At 35.9% G+C, this 20861-nt stretch overlaps 1 protein-coding gene across 3 annotated transcripts in view; it reads left to right on the top strand.

Annotated features, from left to right (window-relative positions):
• CWF19L2 (CWF19 like cell cycle control factor 2) overlaps positions 1-20861 on the top strand; it is a 128032-nt gene that overhangs the window by 36181 nt on the left and 70990 nt on the right. For all 3 annotated transcript variants that reach the window (XM_011236959.3, XM_019809682.2, XM_002928982.4), the window contains exon 8: positions 7733-8391. In XM_011236959.3, the coding sequence (XP_011235261.2) occupies positions 7733-8391 (659 nt within the window). The remainder of the gene's footprint in view (positions 1-7732; positions 8392-20861) is intronic.

Genomic DNA, 20861 nt, shown 5'->3' with positions numbered 1-20861 from the left:
CATGTTTCATTCCCCCTTCTGATTACCCCCCTTTTCTTTATCCCTTTCTTCCCCTACCGATCCTCCTAGTTCTTATGTTCCATAGATGAGAGAAATCATATGATAATTGTCTTTCTCTGCTTGACTTATTTCACTTAGCATTATCTCCTCCAGTGCCGTCCATGTTGCAGCAAATGTTGAGAATTCGTTCTTTCTGATAGCCTGAGTAATATTCCATTGTATATATGGACCACAGCTTCTTAAACCAGTCATCTGTTGAAGGGCATCTCGGCTCCTTCCATGATTTGGCTATTGTGGACTGATTAATATCTTTATAACGTTGAGTCATCTCGTCCTAAAATATTGGATATTTCTCTATTCAAGTTTCATTTAACTCTTCAGTAGATTCCTCTGTGCAGTTGTCATGCATGGGTCTTTAAGGTTTAAAAATTTTTTCTTCCAGTTGTGTATTGAATCTTTTTTCCTTTATGTTTTCAGGCTTTCTGTTGGTGCTAGAATGCCAATTTTCTAAACTCCTGTCATTAAATCTAATTTTTTAAATTGGGTCATCTGGGAAGATAGTTATATGCAAATGATGATTACTTTTGCTTTTTCTCCTCAGTATTATGATATTAGATCTTATTTGTCCTCTCGAAATAGAATTTCAGAACTTTTATAAAAGCACTGAAAGCTAGTTTTCTTGTTTTTCCATTTAAAATCCTGACTTCCTGCTTTTCAGATGAAGAGTATCATCTTTAACAAGTATCCTTCCATTCAGAGTGTAGTCAGAGCTTCTGTCTTGTATGTTTGCTTTTATTTTTAAATTAGAAATGTAATAACTTTCAACATCCTTTGAGGTGATAAGATTTTTTTCTTTTACTTGTTATGACATGAATTGTCTTAATTCATTTCTTAGTGTTGGACCATTCTTGATTCTTTGAATGACTCCTATTGGTCATAGTATTTCCTGTAATATACTACCAAATTTGTTAATATTTTATTTTGAATCTATATCTTCATTTCTGTATGCATATGGCTTTTAGTTTTCCTTTTATGTTATTTTTACTAATTTTGATAGTAGGGGTTATTATTATAAGTTGATTATTTGAATTGTGAAATTTGATGTAATTTCTTAATGTTTTAGAATAGTTAGGAATCACAGAATGAGGCATTTTGAGATAGTTGTCACAAACATTGGCTTTGTAGTCAAATAGTCCTGAATTTCAGTATCAGTTTTGTTCCTGATGTTTTGCAGTGATTTTTTTCCCCATTAAGAAAACATGACTATTTGTGATGCTTTGCAGTGATTTTTTTCCCCATTAAGAAAACATGACTATTTGTATCAACCTCATAGAATTGTTGTGAACATTAATAAAAATTTGGGTACTTTTCATGTGCCAGACACTGTTGAAGTGCTTCATGTATAGTTAATTCTTTTATTACCACAGCAGTACCAAATTATTCTTATTTTGTAAATGTGAAAACTGAGGCACACGGGCTGACTACCTTCACCATGATTAGATGGTTAGTCAGTAGATTAAAACCTAGGTGTAGTTTCCTAGGACCATTTAAATGATGTAAAGTAGGTAATATAATGAGCATTGGATAAATTGTGGTCATTGCTGTTTTTGTTGTCTGTATCATTACCATATTTTATTGAATCTAAGAAGCCACTAAGTGTAGACATACCATCATTTCATGTCTCAATAAGGAGGAAAAAGTTGCCTTTGAGGCAATGCTTTTGTTATGAAAATACCCCCCCCCCACCATTATTTCTGTTCTGTTCATGTTGTTATTCAATTTAAGAAACACGTTAGGGGCACATGGGTGGCACAGCAGTTAAGCGTCTGCCTTCGGCTCAGGGCGTGATCCCGGCGTTATGGGATCCAGCCCCACGTCAGGCTCTTCTGCTATGAGCCTGCTTCTTCCTCTCCCACTCCCCCTGCTTGTGTTCCCTCTCTCACTGGCTGTCTCTATCTCTGTCGAATAAATAAATAACATCTTTAAAAAAAAAAAACACGTTAAATCTATTTTTAAATAATTAAAAAAAAAAAGAAATGTTATGGGTTATTTCTGCCTAGGCTAAGATAATAAGTTGAGCATGTTTTGACCCCTCATCTCACTTCTCAGATTTTGTTGAAATAATTTGAAAAAAATTTTAAGTTTTTATTTACTTTCCAGTTAACATACAGTGTAATATTAGTTTCAGGTTACAATATAGTGATTCACTTCCATACTACACCTGGTGCTCATCATGACAGGTGCACTCTTCATCCCCATCACCTATTTCACCCATCCCCCTGCCCACCTCCCCTCTGGTCACCATCTGTGTTTGCTGTAGTTAAGAGTCTGTTTCTTGTTTTGCCTCTTTTTTCCCTTCCTTTGCTCATTTGTTTTGTTTCTTAAATTCCACATATGAGTGAAATCATGTGGTATTTGTCTTTCTCTGACTGACTGACTTCACTTCATAATACTCTCTAGCTCCATGCATGTCATTGCAAATGGTCCTTTTTGATGGTTGAGTAATATTCCATTGTATATATACACTACCTGTTCTTTGTCCATTCATCAGTCGGTAGACACTTGGGCTGCTTCCATAATTTGGCTATTGTAAATTATGCTGCTATAAATAAACATCAAGGTGCGTGTATCCCTTTGAATTAGCATTTTTGTATCCTTTGGGTAAATACCTAGTAATGTGATTGCTGAATCATAGGGTAGCTCTATTTTTAACTTTTTGAGGAAACTCCATACTGTTCTCCAGAGTGGCTACCCCAATTTTCATTCCTACCAACAGTGCAAGAGGATTCCCTTTTCTCCACATCCTCGCCAACACCTGTTGTTTCTTGTGTTGTTAATTTTAGCCATTCTGATAGGTGTAAGGTGATAACCTCATTGTAGTTTTGATTTGTATTTCCCTGGCGATGAGTGGTGTTGAGCATCTTTTCATGTGCCTGTTGGCCATCTGTGTGTCTTCTTTGGAAAAATGTCTATTCATGTCTTCTGCCTATTTTTCAATAGGACTATTCATTTTTTGGGTGTTGAGTTTTATAAGTTCTTTATATATTTTAGATACTAACCCTTTATCAGATACATCATTTTCAAATATCTTCTCCCATTCCAAGGTTGCCCTTTAGTTTTGTTGAATGTTTCCTTCTCTGTGCAGAAGCTTTTTATTTTGGTGTAGTCCCAATAATTTGTTTTTGCTTTTTTTTCCCCTTGCCTCAGGAGACATACCTAGAAAGGAGTTACTACAGCCAATGTCCAAAAAGTTACCACCTGTGTTCTCTTCTAGGATTTTTATGGTGTCAGGTCTCACATTTAGGTCTTTAATCCATTTTGAATTTATTTTTGTGTGTGGTGTAGGAAGATGGTCCAGTTTCATTCTTCTGCATGTGGGTGTCCAGTTTTCCTAACACCATTTGTTGAAGAGAATTCTTTTCTCATCGGATATTCTTTCCTGTTTTGTTGAAGATTAATTGACCATATAATTGTGGGTTCATTTCTGGGTTTTCTATTCTGTTTCATTGATCAAAGTGTCTGTTTTTGTGCCAGTACCATACTGTCTTGATGACTGCAGCTTTGTAATACAATTTGAAGTCCAGAATTGTGATGCCTCTTGTTTGCTGTGGCTATTTGGATATTTTGTGGTTCCATTCAAATTTTAGGATGTTTGTTTTAGCTCTGTGAAAAATGCTGTTGGTATTTTGATAGGAACTGCATTGAATGTGTAGATTGCTTTGGGTGGTATAGACATTTTAACGGTGTTTGTTCTTCAAATCCATGAGCATGGAATGTCTTTCCATTTCTTTGTATCTGCTTCAATTTCTTTTATTAGTGTTTTATAGTTTATATAGTACAGGTCTTTTTACCTCTTTGGTTAGGTTTATTCTTAGGTGTCTTTTGTTTTTGTTGCAGTTGTGAAAAGGATTGATTCCTTAATTTCTCTTTCAGCTGCTTTATTATTGCAAAGAAATGCAACAGATTTCTGTCCATTGATTTTGTATCCTGCAACTACCAGACTTGTTTTTTTTTTTTTTTTGTGGGGTCTTTTTGTTTTTCTGTATATAGTATAATGCCCTCTGCAAATAGGGAAAGTTTTACTCCTTCCTTGCTGATTTGGATGCCGTTTATTTCTTTTTGTTGTCTGATTACTTTGGCTTGGGCTTCCAGTATTATGTTGAATAACAGTGGTGAGAGTGAACATCCCTGTCTTACTCCTGACCATAGAGGAAAAGCTCTCAGGTTTTCCCCACTGAGGATGACATTTTTTTTTCACGGTGGGTTTTTCATATATAGCCTTTATTATGTTGAGGTATGTGCCTTCTAATCCTACTCTGTTGAGGGTTTTTCTTATGAATGGCTGTTGTACTTTGTTAAATGCTTTTTCTGGGATGCCTGGGTGGCGCAGTCATTAAGCGTCTGCCTTTGGCTCAGGGCGTGATCCCAGCGTTCTTGGATCGAGCCCCACATCAGGCTCCTCCACTAGGAGCCTGCTTCTTCCTCTCCCACTCCCCCTGCTTGTTTTCTCTCTCTTGCTGGCTGTCTCTGTCAAGTAAATAAATAAAAATCTTTTAAAAAAAAATAAAATAAATGCTTTTTCTGCCTCTTATCCTTTCTTTTATTAATATGATGTATCCTGATTGATCTGTGAATATTGAACCACCCTTGCAACCCAGGAATAAATCCCACTTGATTGTGGGGAATTGATTTTTTTTAACGTATTGTTCAATTCAGTTTGTTAGTATTTTTTTTGAGAATTTTTGCATCTGTGTTCATCAGGGATATTGGCCTGTAGTTCTCTTTTAGTTGTGTCTTTATCTGGTTTGGGTATTGGAAATGATGGCCTCATAGAATGAATTTGGAAGTTTTCCTTCCTTTTCTGTTTTTTTGGAATAGTTTAAGAACAGGTATTAAGTCTTCCTTAAATATTTGGTAGAATTTGTTTGTGAAGCCATCTTTTTGATTACTGAGTCAGTTTATTTGCTGGTTATTGATCTGTTCAAGTTTTCTATTTCTTCCTGTTTCAGTTTTGGTAGTTTATATGTTTCCAGGAATTTATCCATTTCTTTCAGGTTGTCCAGTTTGTTGGCATACAGTTTTCCATAATATTCTTTATGATTGTTTGTATTTCTGTCACGTTAGTTGTTATTTCTACTATCTCACTTGTGATTTAATTTATTTGCGCCCTTTCTCGTTTCTTTTTGATAAGTCTGGCTAGAGATTTATTAATTTTATTAATTTTTTCAAAGAACCAGCTCCTTGTTTCATTGACCTGTTTTTTTGTTTTTGTTTTTTTAGTTTCCACATCGTTTATTTCTGCTCTAATCTTTATTTTTTCCTTCCTTTTGCTGGGTTTGGGTTTGGGTTGTTGTATTTTTTTCTAGCTCCTTTAGGTTGTTTACTTGAGATTTTTCTTCCTTTTTGAGGTAGGCCTGTATTGGTGTATACTTCCCTTTAGGACTGCTTTTGCTGTATCCCAAAGGTTTTGGACCACTGTGTTTACATTTTCATTTGTTTCCTTGTATTTTTTTTATTAAATAATTTGAAATTTTAATTCCAGTTTATTATAAGTTTTAAAAATATGCATCTTATTCTTGACAGTTGTATTAAACTCCACAGCTACAAGAACAATTATTTAGACTTAACTATTACATTTACCATTTGGTTTTTAGTGTTCCTTCTTCTTTTTTCAGCCATCTTTGCCCTAATTCCCTTGTGGTTTGCCTTAATGATCCTGAGTGATTTCCCCTGCACCTTATCAGTAAATTTTGCTTTCTGATTTCTTGTATATTTGAAAATGACTTTCTTTTGTCCTTGCCAGGTAAGTATAGTTTGTGTGAATTGAATTCTGTATAGAATTATTGCCTTGTCGTTTTCTTTCATAATTTGATCTTTATTCTGTTATCCTGTAGCTTGTAGTGTTTAGTATTACAGATGAAGAGTTGATAACAGTTTTACTTTCTTTTTTTTTTTTTTTTTTTTTTGAAGGGGGGAAAGGNNNTTTTTTTTTTTTTTTTTTTTTGTTGAAGAGAGGGAGAAAGTGGAGGGGAGGTGCAGAGGGAGAGGGAGAGAGAGAATTGTAGGCAGACTGTCCACTGAGTGTGGGGTCTGACATGGGGCTTGATCTCAGGACCTTGAGATCATGACCTGAGCTGAAATCAAGAGTCAGATGCTCAACCGACTGAGCCACCCAGGGATCTCAACAGTTTTACCTTCTTTAGTTTGTAGGTAATGTGTTATTTGCCTACTCCCATCTGTTTACATTTCATGCTTACTCCCTCTTTCTCTGTTCTCATATTTGTGAAGAATGTGTGTGTGTGTGTGTGTGTATGTGTATGAATTTTGAGACTCAAAAATTAGGGCTTTTTTTTTTGGTACAGATTCATTTATGTATTTTAGGGAGTGAGCATGTGCATGAGTAGGTAGAGGAACAGAGGGAGAGAGTCTTCAGGCCGATTCTACTGTAAGCTCGGAGTGTGGGGCTCAATGTCCCGACCCATGATATCATGACCTGAGCTGAAACCAGGAGTCAGACACTTAACCGATTGAGCCACCCAGGCACCACAGGAATTGGTATTTTTTATGTATGAGTCTTTATATGCTTCATTTTCTTCATTTTCTCCCCTCTCCTAAGGCTACCAGATGAGCCCTTCATACCTGGAAAATGTACTGAGCTGGGGAAATTTTCTTATATGATGATGATGATTATTACTATTTTGTTAATACTTTCTTCTGTCTTTGCTCTTTCCTTCTGGTAGTGTTCATATATGCATATTAGATTCTCTAGAATTGATTGTTCTTGTGTCTTTTTTTCTTATAACTTACATCTACTTACCATTTTTTCCTAAGTAGAGAGAATCCCCAGGCTAGTGTTGAATTAACTAATATTGGATGTAATACTTTCTGTCCTTCTGTTCACTATAACTGCATGTTTTTGGACACATAGTTTTCATTTACAAGTTTTCTTGTTTTTCATGAGTCTGTTATGTTTTAGTAATGTGGCAGCCTCTTGAATCTGACTGGCAGTAGGAATTAATTTTTTAGAAGTGATGTCTTCACTGTTTTCTGTATTATATTTTGTTTTAGTGCTGGGCATTTGGTCTAGTGGATCTTCTTTTGAGTTCCCAGATATTTTTCATTATTTGGTAATTTTTGTTGATTAATCATAATTTTTTTTAAGCATTTGTTTTAGGGTAGTATATTAGTTTGCTAGGACTGCCATAACAAAGTTCCATAGGCTAGGTGGGCTTAAACAACAGAAATCTATTTTTTCACAGTTCAGGAGAATTGAAGTCCATGGTGAAGGCATTACAATGTTTGGTTTTTTCTGGGGCATCTCTTCGTGGCTTGTAAATGGCTCCCTTCTTGCTCTGTCCCTCACATGGTATTTTCTCTTTGTGTGCTCATCCATTATATGCCTTTGTGTTTCCAAATTTCTTCTTCTTTTAAAGATATCCGTCAGATTGAATTAGGGCCCAACTGAACTTTTAGCTTAATCATATCTTTCAAGTGCATGTCTCTAAATGCTGTCATGTTGAGTACTAGGGGTTAAGGCTTCAACATGGGAACTGGGAGGGGCACATTTAAGCCCTTATCAGTTAGGATGATCCTATGGGTCTTTTCTTCTCTCCTTTGTTGGGTTTGTCTTCACTGTGCCATATGACAATTTATCATGGCACAGTGGCATATGGGGTACAAGTCATCGAGCCTTTTTTAATTTTAGATATTGTTTAATTTCTCTCTTTTGTAGTCAATGGAAATATTTCAGTCGAAATTAAAAGAAGCTGAAAAAACTGCATCCACGAAAGAAGATTGTAAACGAGAACGGTGGAGGAAACCAACATATTCAGGCAAAGCACAAAGTAGTCAAGAAAGTAGAAAATCAGACTTGGTAAAATATAATAAAAATTTAAGAGATAGTTATAGTTCAACAGATAATACAAACAATACCAATAAAGATAAGTCTGGTGGTGATGTAAAAGATAAAAACTTTGGGTCTTTAGAAACCTGTAGCAGACAATCCAATCCAAGGCAAAATCAAGAGTTTTCTTCTCTTGGAAATTTGAAGCCTAGATTTTTAAGACCCTCTGATGATGAAGAACTGTCATTTCATAGCAAGGGCAGAAATTTTGAACCTTCTAGTTCATCTTCAACACTGGTTGCTCAGGATTCTCTGCGTTGTGGTTTTCAAAAACCCACGGAAAACAGTGAAGAAAGTTCATCATGGAGCCAATCTGACGGAAGAGAGGGAGACGGGAAGTGTTCATATCGAAGATCATTAGAAACCAGGGGTGGTGTGGACTGTGGGCACATTTCAGGAGACAAGAGAGAAAAATCACGGGATGAAAGCCTGAGAGATGAGTCTCTGAAGAAGGAGCATCTACAGGACACAGATTCTCCATTTGCCAGGTATTTTGTCATTTGTTTTTTAAACTGATGAATGAATATTAAATTGCAGAGGATTCAAAGAAGTTAGCTGTATTTGCAGAGTATCAGTTACTAAGTGTATATGAGTTATACTCTTCTGTTTCGTAAGTTTTGTGGAAGAGATAAGATATGCACATTTAACAAATCAGTAGCTTTGTTTTATGGGTTGCATTGCATTTCACAGTTTTATTTAACAAATGGAAGAAGAATTCAGTAGCTATATTAGCTCAAAGTTTTTTGCTCTTTTGCAATCTAAAAAACGGAATGAGCTCATAATCCCTTTAAATGGATATGCTAAGGGAGGTATTTTGGTAGACTGTGTTACTGCTGTCATGTTGCTTTCAAAGGAAATCACTCCATTGTTAAGTGTAATCATAATTGTAAATATTGCATGCTGAGTGGAGGTCTGGGAGATTGAAGGAAAGCATGCTGCCATAGCCTGTATGTGAAGTGAAAACGACTTATGAAACATCCTGCAGAGGGAAGTGTGAATTACGGTGACTCTATTTCAGAGAAAGAAATTATCCACTTTTGACAGTTGACGGGTTTTAAAGATGTTAGCATTTTAAAAGGAAAATATGGATAGGGTAGTGGTTGTACCTATAATAATTAGGAAAATAGGTAGCATTGACTGGTGTCATTTTTTTTTCTTTTTTAAAGATTTTATTTATTTATTTGACAGAGAGAGACAGCCAGTGAGAGAGGGAACACAAGCAGGGGGAGTGGGAGAGTAAGAAGCAGGCTCCCAGCGGATTAGCCGGACATGGGGCTCGATCCCAGAACTCTGGGATCACGCCCTGAGCTGAAGGCAGACGCTTAATGACTGCGCCACCCAGGCTCCCCTGACTGGTGTCATCTTGAAGAACCTGTTGTCGTTATATACAGGGCTAGGTCAGTACAACAGGAAACCCAGGTTGAGTGGGATCAAACCTCGGAAAAATTGATTTAGCTATAGAGCTGGTCTTATTGGAGATAGCCATAAATGGAAAATAAGTGTCCAAAGGATAATGATTAGCTTATACCAGAATGATCATCAGAATATGTTTAAAAATACCACCAAATGAATGGGACACTGAAGGAAGAGGTTTTAGGAAATAATAGAATTCAGTAGTGGCAGTAGGAGGTATCAGCTTGTGGTTTGGGGTCATGAGTCTGGTAAATTGTTTTTGTTAACAATTCCATCTGAAGGTGTGGATTATAAAGCACCGTGTATAGCTTTCACTGAGAGGAAGCTGGCAAAACCTGGACCGAGTGGTGGGAGCTCCACTCAAATGGGCTCTGGTTCAAGTCATGGCTTTGTTCTCAGGAAACCAACGGAGAGATCTAGTTGTATTGACTGGATAAACATGACAGGGATTAGAGAATGTCTAAGGCTGTATACATATGTAATTGTCTAGGCTTTACTCCCCGTACTCTGGAAGGTAGACTGTTTCTCATCCCCACTTGCTGTAGGATGAGACTCTTACTTTCTTTTATCATCAGGGTTGCCCCAGCATTCAGGCAATCTGCAGGTCTTGACTTCTGTGACTGCAGCTGTATGTGAAACAGTCTTACATGAGTGTAAGACTTCATTTCATCTGGTTCCATATTTGTAGTTTTATTTAAGTTGTAAGTTTCTGTAGAGCTGCTGTAATATAGGCACTCACTAGAAGCTGTGTGTGTGTGTGTGTAATTTTTTTTAGACTTATTTATTTATTTTTAGAGATAGAGCTCAAGTGGGGAGAGGGACAGAGGGAGAGAGAGAATCCCAAGTAGACTCCCCACTGAGTGCAGGGCCTGTTTCAGGGCTCGTCTTAGGACTCTGAAATAATGACCTGAGCCGAAATCAAGAGTCGGATGCTTAACCGGCTGAGACACCCAGAGACGCCCCTGAAGGCAGTATTTTTGTTAGCTGTATTATTTCGATGTTACAGATGGTTTGAAGCTTTCCATGAATCCGGTGATTGACTGGAGAAGGAAAGAACAGTCTAGAGATTGTCTACATACACGTGAAAGACAGAGAAATTCCTGGTTCTGTGTGAGTGTTGTGAATTAAGACACCAAGGAAGATGTTGAAGAATGCCTCTTTTCAGGGACTGAAAAGAGTCAGTGAAGGATTGTGAGGGCTTTTAGTTTGTGTAAACATTATCCTAGGTATATGCTGAATTCTTTATAAAATGTTAGAATTCTGGGGAGCTTTGGAACTACTGAATTTTAGAAGTAGGGGAAAAAAAATCATAGAACTGATTTTAGAACTAGAAGAAAGTGGTGTGACTCCTGCATTTTCCAGATTGGGGGAGCTGAAGCACCCAAATTTGTAACTTGTTTATGTTAGGGTTACCAGATTTAGCAAATAAAGAAAAGTATGTCCCTTGCAGTATTTGCACAGACTTACACTAAAAATTTTTTTTATTTACCTGACATTCAAATTTGACTGGGTGTCATGTTTTGTATCTGGCAATTCTATGTAATTAGCCAGTTTCTGGGTTTGTGATGTTTTTACAAGAGATAATGTATATAATTATATATAAAAAACTAAATTATATATTTAAGTTACATAGCTTCACAATGTATATATTATTCTGAACCTTGTCCCCCCCATCATTGTATCCTCAAGATCTTTTCACATCAGTGCTATGTATGTACTTTTTACAGGCTCTTTAATATTCTGTTAAAACATAGATAGAAGCTAGTATTTCTCCTCGGTCTCCTGTTGATAGACTTTAGGTTGTTTCTAGTTTTTCACGCTTACGATAATGCTGCAGTAGTTTTGTAATGTGTATCTTTGCACACTGATTAAATATAGCTGTAAAATAAATGCCAAGCAGTGGAATTTTATTTATGTATTTTGTTATATTAACCAATTTACTCTTACCAGTCAAATACTAGAAAGACTTTTCCTTGCCAACAGTATTATTGAACTTTCTAATCTTTGTTGTATACATGCTTCAGAAATGGAGTTGTTCTTGATTTGAATTTCTTTAAGTATGGGTGAAGTTTGGCATATTTTATAAACATTTGTTTATTTTTATTTTTGCTAACTAGTCATATCTTATAGTTACTTGTTGAGTTCTCCATGAGAGCTCTTTCTAGTTTTCATGTAATATGTAGTGTTTTCATCACTGTTAGAGTTGCGTTTTCTTCTTGTTTCACTTTTCTTTTTCATTCTTCTTTTTCGTTCATTCTTACTGTGATCAGTTTTCTCATTCTTTTCCTTTTCCTCTTTATGCCCTGCAGTTATCTTAAGTAGGCAGAAAACATCCTCTAGACGTGTTCCATGTGTGTTCAAGATCTTTAAGCTTATTATTCTTAGAAATAAAATATGTTTGTGTATAATTTTATTTTGTTGGTAAATATATCAGCTGTGTATTTTCAGGATTTTGAAACGTAGAATAGTTTGCAACGTGAACAAAAACTAGTGTGATGTTCTTAATTTAGATTTTATGAAGTTGATATCAGGAACTAACCTGTTTTATATACTGTTTTAGCCTTTGAATATCATTCTTGGTAGAGTTTGCTGTGGTAGCCCAGAAGGACAGGAGAAGGATGGCAGGTTCTGAAGGTTTTGAATATAAGGCATATGAGATCCTTGGACAGGGAGAAAATTTGAGAGCAAGTGGTAAGAAACCAATAATTAAAGGGAGGAGATCTGTGAACACTGCCAGTAGGCAAAGAATAATTACAGTATACTCAGGGTTTCTGGAAATGTCATTGGGGTGCAGCTTTTTTAATTACTTCTTCCTTGAAAGTTTTCAGCCAGGGCTGGGTGTATGCTGTAAAGAGTGTATTTTAATGGAAAAATAGAATTTGCTTTTTAGAAATTAATTATGAAGAGGACTTCTGAAATTTACCAGTAATCCTGGAAAATGAGAAATACTTGTACTTTTTTCTTTTTATAGGATAATTGCAGATGCCATGGCAATGTTTCTTTCTGAGTATTTGCTCATCATTGTAAATGCTTAGTGAAAGTAAGGAGTCTATTACCTGCTGTTTGCTGCTAGGCAGTGTCTTTGCTATGGTATTAACAAGATGAAATAATGTGTTCTTCATTTTTTGTGTACCCAATAACTCATTTTAATGTCTTTATTTGATACCTATTACTGTTCTACGAAGTGTGTTGAAGACACTAGTATCAGAGATGTTTGGAATTCTTGCATATCATCTAATTTATCCTTATCTACTAATAAATAATTTAATTCCTGTTAGAAAATGCTCCCCCGCAAAGATGGAGTACAAATTTCATGACAATGAAAGTTGCTGCTTTCAAAGGTCTCTTGGGATTCCAGTTATCTTCTTGAAACTTGTGAGCTTTGGTTGGAGTTCAGCATACCTTCATTGTCCTTTTGAGTGAATCTTTAAGCTTGCCTTCTGAGAGTGACGGGAAGAGTAAAGTTCTCAAAAAAAGGGAAGAGTCAAAATGACAAAGATATGCCTTTCTATAGAAATAATAGAGGTCTTTGGCAATTTAATCAAGAATATTATCATTGGAAAAGAGGATTTATTAGCCAGATTTCATAGACTAAGTTATGATTGTGGGTCATGAGATGGTAGGGATGGAAAGTGTACGTGGGAGACATGGGTTAAGTGAAGGACCTCATTTCTCTCACCTTTTTTTTCTTTTAAGGTGCAGACACTTGAATACATGTATATATTAATGGAAAAGAGTATTGCTTTTAGAAGAGAGATGATAGATGGCATAATTGAGCAAGATCCCAGGGTTACTGTGGATGAATGTGGGATCCAGTGTCTTCCTACAAGCAGAAGGATTAGCCTGGGGGGGGGGGAAGTGTTAAAGAAGAGGAAGGTGTGGCTGTAGATTGTGAGTGACAGGAGAAGATTACAGAAATTCCTGACAGCTTAGGTCAGTGTTTTTTAACATATCATCCCCATAATATTGGTGGTGTTTTTAGTCTGGATATGAACCCCAGTGATTTTAGTAGCTTCAGAAGGAAAAAAAGTGATGAACAATTTAATTCACACGCAGCTCATAAAATTGAAATGTCCTATCATTTTTATGACTTATTGCTATTAGCTTATTTTATTTTTATCAAAAAATATTGATGAATTTTTGGCCCATGTGCGTATCATATTTTCTTTAAGTAATCCTTGGAAACTGAAAGTTTGAGAAATAAACTTTCTTTTACTCAGATTTGAAAAAAGTATCTGTTCTGGTGTGACAAGAACTACAGTGACAAGGGGAAGTTATTTTTGTACCAGACATGTCCCTTGGAACTTAAATTAGATGGCTCTGATAAAATTTTTCTATTGTTGAGTTTATGTTTACTGAATGCAGCTATTTCCTAGGTCTAGTGGTACAAAAACAGGTATGACGTAGTATCTGCCTTCATGGAGCTCATAATAGCAAAGAGTCATTTCTGTACAGGCGTGTGAACAAATACAGGTGCATAAACAGCATGGTACTTTTAAAATTACAGGTATAGGTATAGATCCTTATATAAAGAAGGATGATTAACTCTTCTGAGATATGACTAGCGGGAATAGAATCTGGGAGAGTCGTGCAGGGAAAGTTGGGGTCTCAAAGGATGAACTCTTTCGGTGTAAGTGGGAAGGGGTTATCAACATGGAGATAACTAGGAGACGGAAGACAGTGTGGTCTAGTTGAGCATTTGTGAATAGTATTTTTGAATATTAGATGTAGTAGTTCCCTGAGGAGAGGATATCTCTCTAGTCTTTGCATCTCTGAATCCTAATAGAGTACGTAGCATACGTTAGCTTCTCAACAGTTTATGGAATGTAGTTGAGTGGGAGGAAGATGGGTAGGCAGGTGTTGCATATGTGCCTCGTCTGCCCTGTAGATGGCTCCCGAAGTCATGCTTATGAGTTGGACAGTATTCTATAGTGATAGGAAAGAAGTATGTCCAGGATTGGAAATAGATCAGATTTATATTTTAGAAAGATTCCAAGGTATTGTGTAGGTTAGTTTGGGAAATGGACCAGAGTTGAGGGTGAAATACTGGTTAGGAGGCTATAGTTGAGAGACAAGAAGTCATGAACCAAAGGAGTGAATGAATGTAGAAGAGAGGAGGAGCTTGAGTTGGCCTCCGTGGCTCAGCGATGAAGCTTTTAATTCTGTGGCCTTTTGAAAGGATTTGGTTACTTATCTGTGCACCATCCCTAGACATTTTTTTTTAAATTTATTTATGTAAGTAATCTTTACTCCCATTGTGGGGCTTGAACTCATGACCCTCAGATCAAGAGTTGCATACTCCTCTAGCTGAGCCAGCCGAGCACTCCTCTTTCTTTTCTTGAAAAGATTTCACCATTGGATTTTGAGCATAGTGAACAGAGGACTGGTTGGAGGATTTTTCTTTGACTTAGCAACTGGCTCTTAGAGGCAAAAGGAACTAAACATTGAGCACCAGGTTATGTATTATGTTTGGAATTTTATTCTATTACTACAGTTACTATAATTTTATACATTATCATTATCACATTTGATCCTAATAATGTGAGGGTAGGTATTTTTAAAATTCAGTTAGCCAACATATATTACGGACTTAATTTCAGATGTAGAGTTCAATAATTTATCAGTTGCGTGTAACACCCAGTGTTATGATCCCATCATGTGCCCTCCTTAATGCCCATCACCCAATTATCCCATTCCCCCCACCCCCCTCCTCTCCAGCAACCTTGTTTCTTTTAAGAGTTGTAAGGGAAGGTATTAATCAGTTTTTTGGTTTTATAGCCTCAGAAATGTTAAGATACTTGCCCAATCTCATAAAGCTAGTAAATGAGAGTCTACATTTAAACTCATGTCAGTCTAACTCCAGAACTCCTTTTCTCATAATACTAAGAGGGATTTCTCATTTCTTGCAAGGCTATGATTGGCATTTTAAAGAAACAGCTTCTAGTGCTGTATGAAAAGCTTGCATTAGGAGCTCTTAGAATTTTATTAGTAGTCTGTTTTTAGGTATTTATACTTTTTTTTTTTTAAAGATTATTTATTTATTTATTTGACAGAGAGAGAGACAGCCAGCCAGAGAGGGAACACAGCAGGGGAGTGGGAGAGGAAGAAGCAGGCTCCCAGCAGAGGAGCCCGATGCGGGACTCGATCCCGGAACGCCAGGATCACGCCCTGAGCCGAAGCCAGACACTTAATGACTGCGCTATCCAGGCGGCCCCCTATACTTTTATTTTTATCCCTATGTATTAGTAGGCATGTATCTATTGACGTATTGACACATGATATAGTAGTTTATTAACATCCCTAAAATCTTTCTCCTCATAAGGAAATGGATTGATAGATGGTTTTTGGCTTTCTTCTTTTCCTTTTCTTCTTCTCCTCCCCCTCCCCCCTCCCCCTCCCCCCTCTTCTGCCATTTATTTGAGAGAGCAAGAGAAAATGAGTGGGAGCGAGGGAGGGAGAGAGAATCTCAAGTAGACTCCAAGCTGAGCATGGAGCCCGATGTGGGGCTCCATCTCATGACCCTGAGATCACAACCTGAGCCAAAACCAAGAGTCGATGTTTACCTGACTGTGCCACCCAGACATTCCTGGCCTTTATTCTTCTAATTCTATAAATCTGAGCGTGCTTGAAAGATAGCTTATTTTCTGAATGTTTGAACTCAGTGAGAAGTCCTGTGTCTATGAGTTATGTGTCTGGATTATAGTAAACTCTATTGGATTAACAAAGAAAGCTTTGGAGAAATATTGAGGAAACCAACTCCTTATCCATTTTACCTTTCCTATGTTCTTTATTTTCTCAGTTGGCTGGAGTTGAGAGGAAAAATGGATGAACTAGAAATAGGTTTGTTGAAAAGAAAAATGTGGTCAAGTACTTAAACACTTGGCAGCAAGGAAAGGCAGAAAAAGTGGAAGGAATAGTAGCCAGGAATTTTACACTTAGGAAGCCAGGAAGTCTAAGAGGTAGACCCTGGGACAGGCCAACTGTAGGGGGGGATATAATTGTACTGATAACTTTTTAGAAAGGGCAGGAAGTGTGGTTATTTAAATTTGTTGTGTGTTATGCATACATATAAAAATTTGATATTTATAATTCCTACATAAAAGACAGGAATAGTAAGTTTTCAGAACAGAGAATTTTGGGGAATTAATTGAATGAAAAAGAATTCAAGTTGAGAAAAGGAAGTCAAGCTTTTTATTGAAATATGATTGGGTTGCCCAAAATTTTAAAAAATTATGTTTACAGTACAGTAAAAATGATGTGTACCTCAGAGTTTAATTTGGAAACAGTCACTGAAAAATATTTTCCATACAAAAAAGTACACCTAACGATAGAAGCAATACCTCAATGTATAGAAGCATATAAAGGTACTGATGGTTTCCTGCTTCATGAATGCAGTGTCCCTAATGTTCTTCTGAATTGGTTTTTAGAATGTAGACTGAGTCAGAGAAAGACAAATACCATATGATTTCACTCATATGTGGAATTTAGGAAACAAAACAGATGAACGTGTGGGAAGGGGGGAAAAAAAGAGAGAGAAGCAAACCATAAGGAGACTCTTGAGGATAGAGAACAAACTGAGGGTGTGACCAAGGTAGGTGGGTGGGGGGATGGGCTAGAGGGGTGATGGGCATGAAGGAGGGCACTTATTATGATGAGCCCTGGGTGTTATATGTAGTGATGAATCACCGAATTCTACTGAAACCAATATTACACTATATGTTAACTAACTAGAATTTAAATAAAAATTTGGAAGAAAAAATCTGTAACATCTCCAAAAAAAAAGTAAGGGAATAAAGTCACATCACAGTGTTTGGCATGGGGAAGTGCTCAGTAAACCTCAGTGTATCAAAAAAATTAAAATGAAATAAAAAGACTGAAAGAACTTTAGGGGAACAAAACCATTTTCCTTTCTGATGGCGCTTCACCTGCAATATTTTAGGTTTCTTAGTCTGAGCACCAGGGTGTTGTTTTTTCTTTCCCTGATATGAGAAGAAATGGTTCTTACAGAATTTCTGCAAATATTAGTCTTTTTAAAAACTAAATCTTTTTAATTTTTATTTTTTAAAAAACTCAAAAGCTATCTGGTGAAAGATTTATGTTTTTTTGCCCCAGAGGAATTTGCTACTTCAAAATAATTGGTCGTTAGGTAAAGTTTTGATTTGAAGGTCTGTTTATATATTTTGCTATTACTTGCTCAGAATGTATATTGAAAACTCAAGTTAATTTCAGTAGTGTATGACGGTCTAGCAATTCAGGAAAATTAGGAATATCGTAGCTACATCCTTTTATGTGAGATTATGGCAGGGTTTTCAGCTTAAAAATTTTTTTTATCACTCCTCTTAGAGGGTTTTGAAAAACAACTGTTGAGGTATAATTGACATGTAATTAAACTGCATATATATAAAATGTATAATTTGGTAAGTTTTGAAGTACATATATTCTTATGAAACCATCACCCCCCAGGGTTTCCTGGTACCCTTTTATAATTCTTCTCTCCCACCTCTCCCACACCCTTACAAACCCCCTAGACTTCCACTCATCTGCTTTCTTTAATTATAGACTAGTTTGCATTTTCTAGAGTTTTATGTAAGTGGGATCATATGTTATGCACTCTTTTTTTGTCTGTCTTTCACTCTGCATAATTATTTGAGCTTCATCCATGTTGTTGCATATAACAATAATTTATTCTTTTTTGATACAACACAGTTTTTCCATTCACCTCTTGGTGGACATTTAGAATGTTTCCAGTTTTTAGCTATCATACATAAAGCTTCTTTGAACATTCATGTACAAATCTTTGTATGGACGTATGCTTCCTTTTCTCTTGGGTGAATATCTAGGAGAGGAATGGCTAGATGATATCGTAATTATAACTTTAAAATTTTTAAAAAACTGAAATGGTTTTACTGAGTTGTATCATTTTACATCCCCCTTAACAGTGTATGAGACTTACAGTTTCTCTACGTCCTTGAAAGAACTTGGAATGGTCAGTCTTTTAAATTTTCGCTATACCAGTGAATATGTAGCAGTATCTCATGGTTGTAATTTGTATTTCCCTAATGACGAGTGATGAGCATCGCTTCATGTGCTTATTTGCCATCCAAATATCTTTTTATAAAGTGTTTAGAATGTGTAGTGATTTTGCTTCTATCATTTCTTTATTGATAGTTTGTATCTTTTTTCTCCCTAATTTGTCAGCTAGAGGTTTACCGATTTCATTGTCTGTTCTTTTTTTTTTTTTTAAAGATTTTATTTTATTTATTTGACAGAGATAGAAACAGGCAGCGAGAGAGGGAACACAAGCAGGGGGAGTGGGAGAGGAAGAAGCAGGCTCCCAGCGGAGGAGCCTGATGTGGGGCTCGATCCCATAATGCCAGGATCACGCCCTGAGCCGAAGGCAGAAGCTTAAGGACTGTGCCACCCAGGCGCCGCTCATTGTCTGTTCTAAGCAGCTTTGGTTTCATTGAATTTCTTTATTTTTCTGTTTTGTTTGTTTGTTTGTTTGGGTTTTTTGTTTGTTTGTTTGTTTTACTTATTTCCACTCTGATTTTTATTATTTCTTATATTCTGCTTGCTTGGGTTTAATTTGCTCTTCTTTTTCTACTTAAATTGTAAGCTGAGATCATGGTTTTGAGATTTTTTTTTTCTAATACAAACATTTAGAGTTATAAATTTCTCCCTAAGTAATACTTTAGTAGCATCCTATAAATTCTGATATTATGTTTATATTTTTATTCAGTTTGAAATACTTTTTAATTTCTCTTTGATTTTGTTCTTGACTGTGGGTTATTTACAGATACGCTATTTAATTTCCAAAGAGTTGAGGATTTTCTAGAGATCTTTTTTGATATCATTGAGTTAGAGAACATAGTTTGTTAGTTTGTGTGACTTAAATCCCTTTAAGTTTATTGACACTTGTTGTATGGCTCAGATTATGGTCTGTCTTGGTAAATGTTGCTATGTACTTGGAAAGGATATGTATTCTGTTGTTGGGTAGAGCATTCTCTGATTGTTCATTAGGTCATATTAGTTGTTAGTGTTATTCAAGTCTTCCATATCATTGAAGAATATATTTATTCCATCAAGTATTGAGAGTAGGGTCTTGAAATCTGTAACTATAGTTGTAAATTAGTCTGTTTCTGTTTGCCATTTTATCAGTTTTTGCTTTATGTATTTTGAAGCTCTCTTATTAGGTGCATAACCATTTAAGGATGCTTCTGTACTCTTGATGGATTACCTCTTTTTCATCTGAAATGAAAAAAAGCTTTCTTTGTCCCTGGTAATATTTATTGCTCTGTAATATAATTTGTTTGATTTTAAAGAAGCCACTTTGCCTTTCTTTTGACTAGTGTTAAAATGATACATCTTTTTCCACCCTTTTATGTTTAACATATTTATGTCTTTGTGGTATGTTTCTTATGGTTGAGGTTTGCTCTTTTATCTGACAGTTTTACCTTTTAATTCAGATGGTTAGATCATTTATATATAATGTGGGATAATAAGGTTTAAATCTGTAATTTTGATATTTGTTTTCTACTTGTCCTATATGTTCTTTGTCCTCTTTTTCCTCTTTATCTGACTTACTTTAGAGTGTGTATTTTTATGATTCTGTTTCATTTCTTTTGTTATAATTTTTTTGGTGTTATTTTAGTGGTTTCTTTAGATTTGATAGTATACATCTTTAACTTATCCAACTTCAGGTGGTATTACCCCACTGCTGTATAGTATAAGAACTTTACAATAGTTTATATACATTTATCCCCTCCTGTCCTTTCTGTTAGCATTGTCATATATTTCACTTATCCTTGTTATGAACCTCTCATATATTGTTATTGTTTTTGTTTAAATAGTTATTTTAAAGAGATTTATGTAGTAAGAAAATGTTATATATTTACCCTTGTAGTCCTCATTTCTGTTGCTCTTCCTTCCTTTGGGTTGATCCATATTTCAGTCTGGTATAATTCTTCTTCTGCCTGAAAGCTTTTCTTTAACATTCTTTCAGACTCTTGCAAAAGAGTCTTCATTTCACTTTGTTTTTGAAAGATATCTTCACTTGATATAGAATTCTCATTTGACGATTTACAGTACCTTAGAGGTGTTGCTGCTCTCTTCTTGCTTGGATTGTTTCTGATGAGAAATCTGCTGTCATACTTACCTTTGTTTCTGTATGCCTAAGTGTGTCTCTCTTTTTCTCCCCACTATGGCTGCTTTAAAAGTGTCTCTTTATCACTAGTTTTGAGCAATTTGATTATGATGTGCCCTGATGTAGGTGGTTTTTTTTTTTTTTTAATGTAGGTTTTTTGTGTGTGTGTTTGGGATTTCCTGAGATTTTTGGTTCTCTAAGCTTTTTAGTTTTTAGTTAATTAGGAATATTTGGCTTTTGTGTCTTCTGTCTCCCATTTCTTTCTTGCAGGGTCTCCAGAGACATGAACAGAAGGGTATTTAAGGTTGTCTCATAGCTCTGAAGCTCTTTTTATTTTTTTAAAATTCTTTTTCTCCCTTTTGTTTCATTTTGCATGGTTTCTAAGGTTTCAGGTTCACAAAT

The sequence above is a fragment of the Ailuropoda melanoleuca genome, chromosome 8 (genome assembly GCF_002007445.2).
Source record: "Ailuropoda melanoleuca isolate Jingjing chromosome 8, ASM200744v2, whole genome shotgun sequence".
Classification (NCBI taxonomy): Eukaryota; Metazoa; Chordata; class Mammalia; order Carnivora; family Ursidae; genus Ailuropoda; species Ailuropoda melanoleuca.
This window is presented reverse-complemented; position numbering and strand designations above follow the sequence as displayed.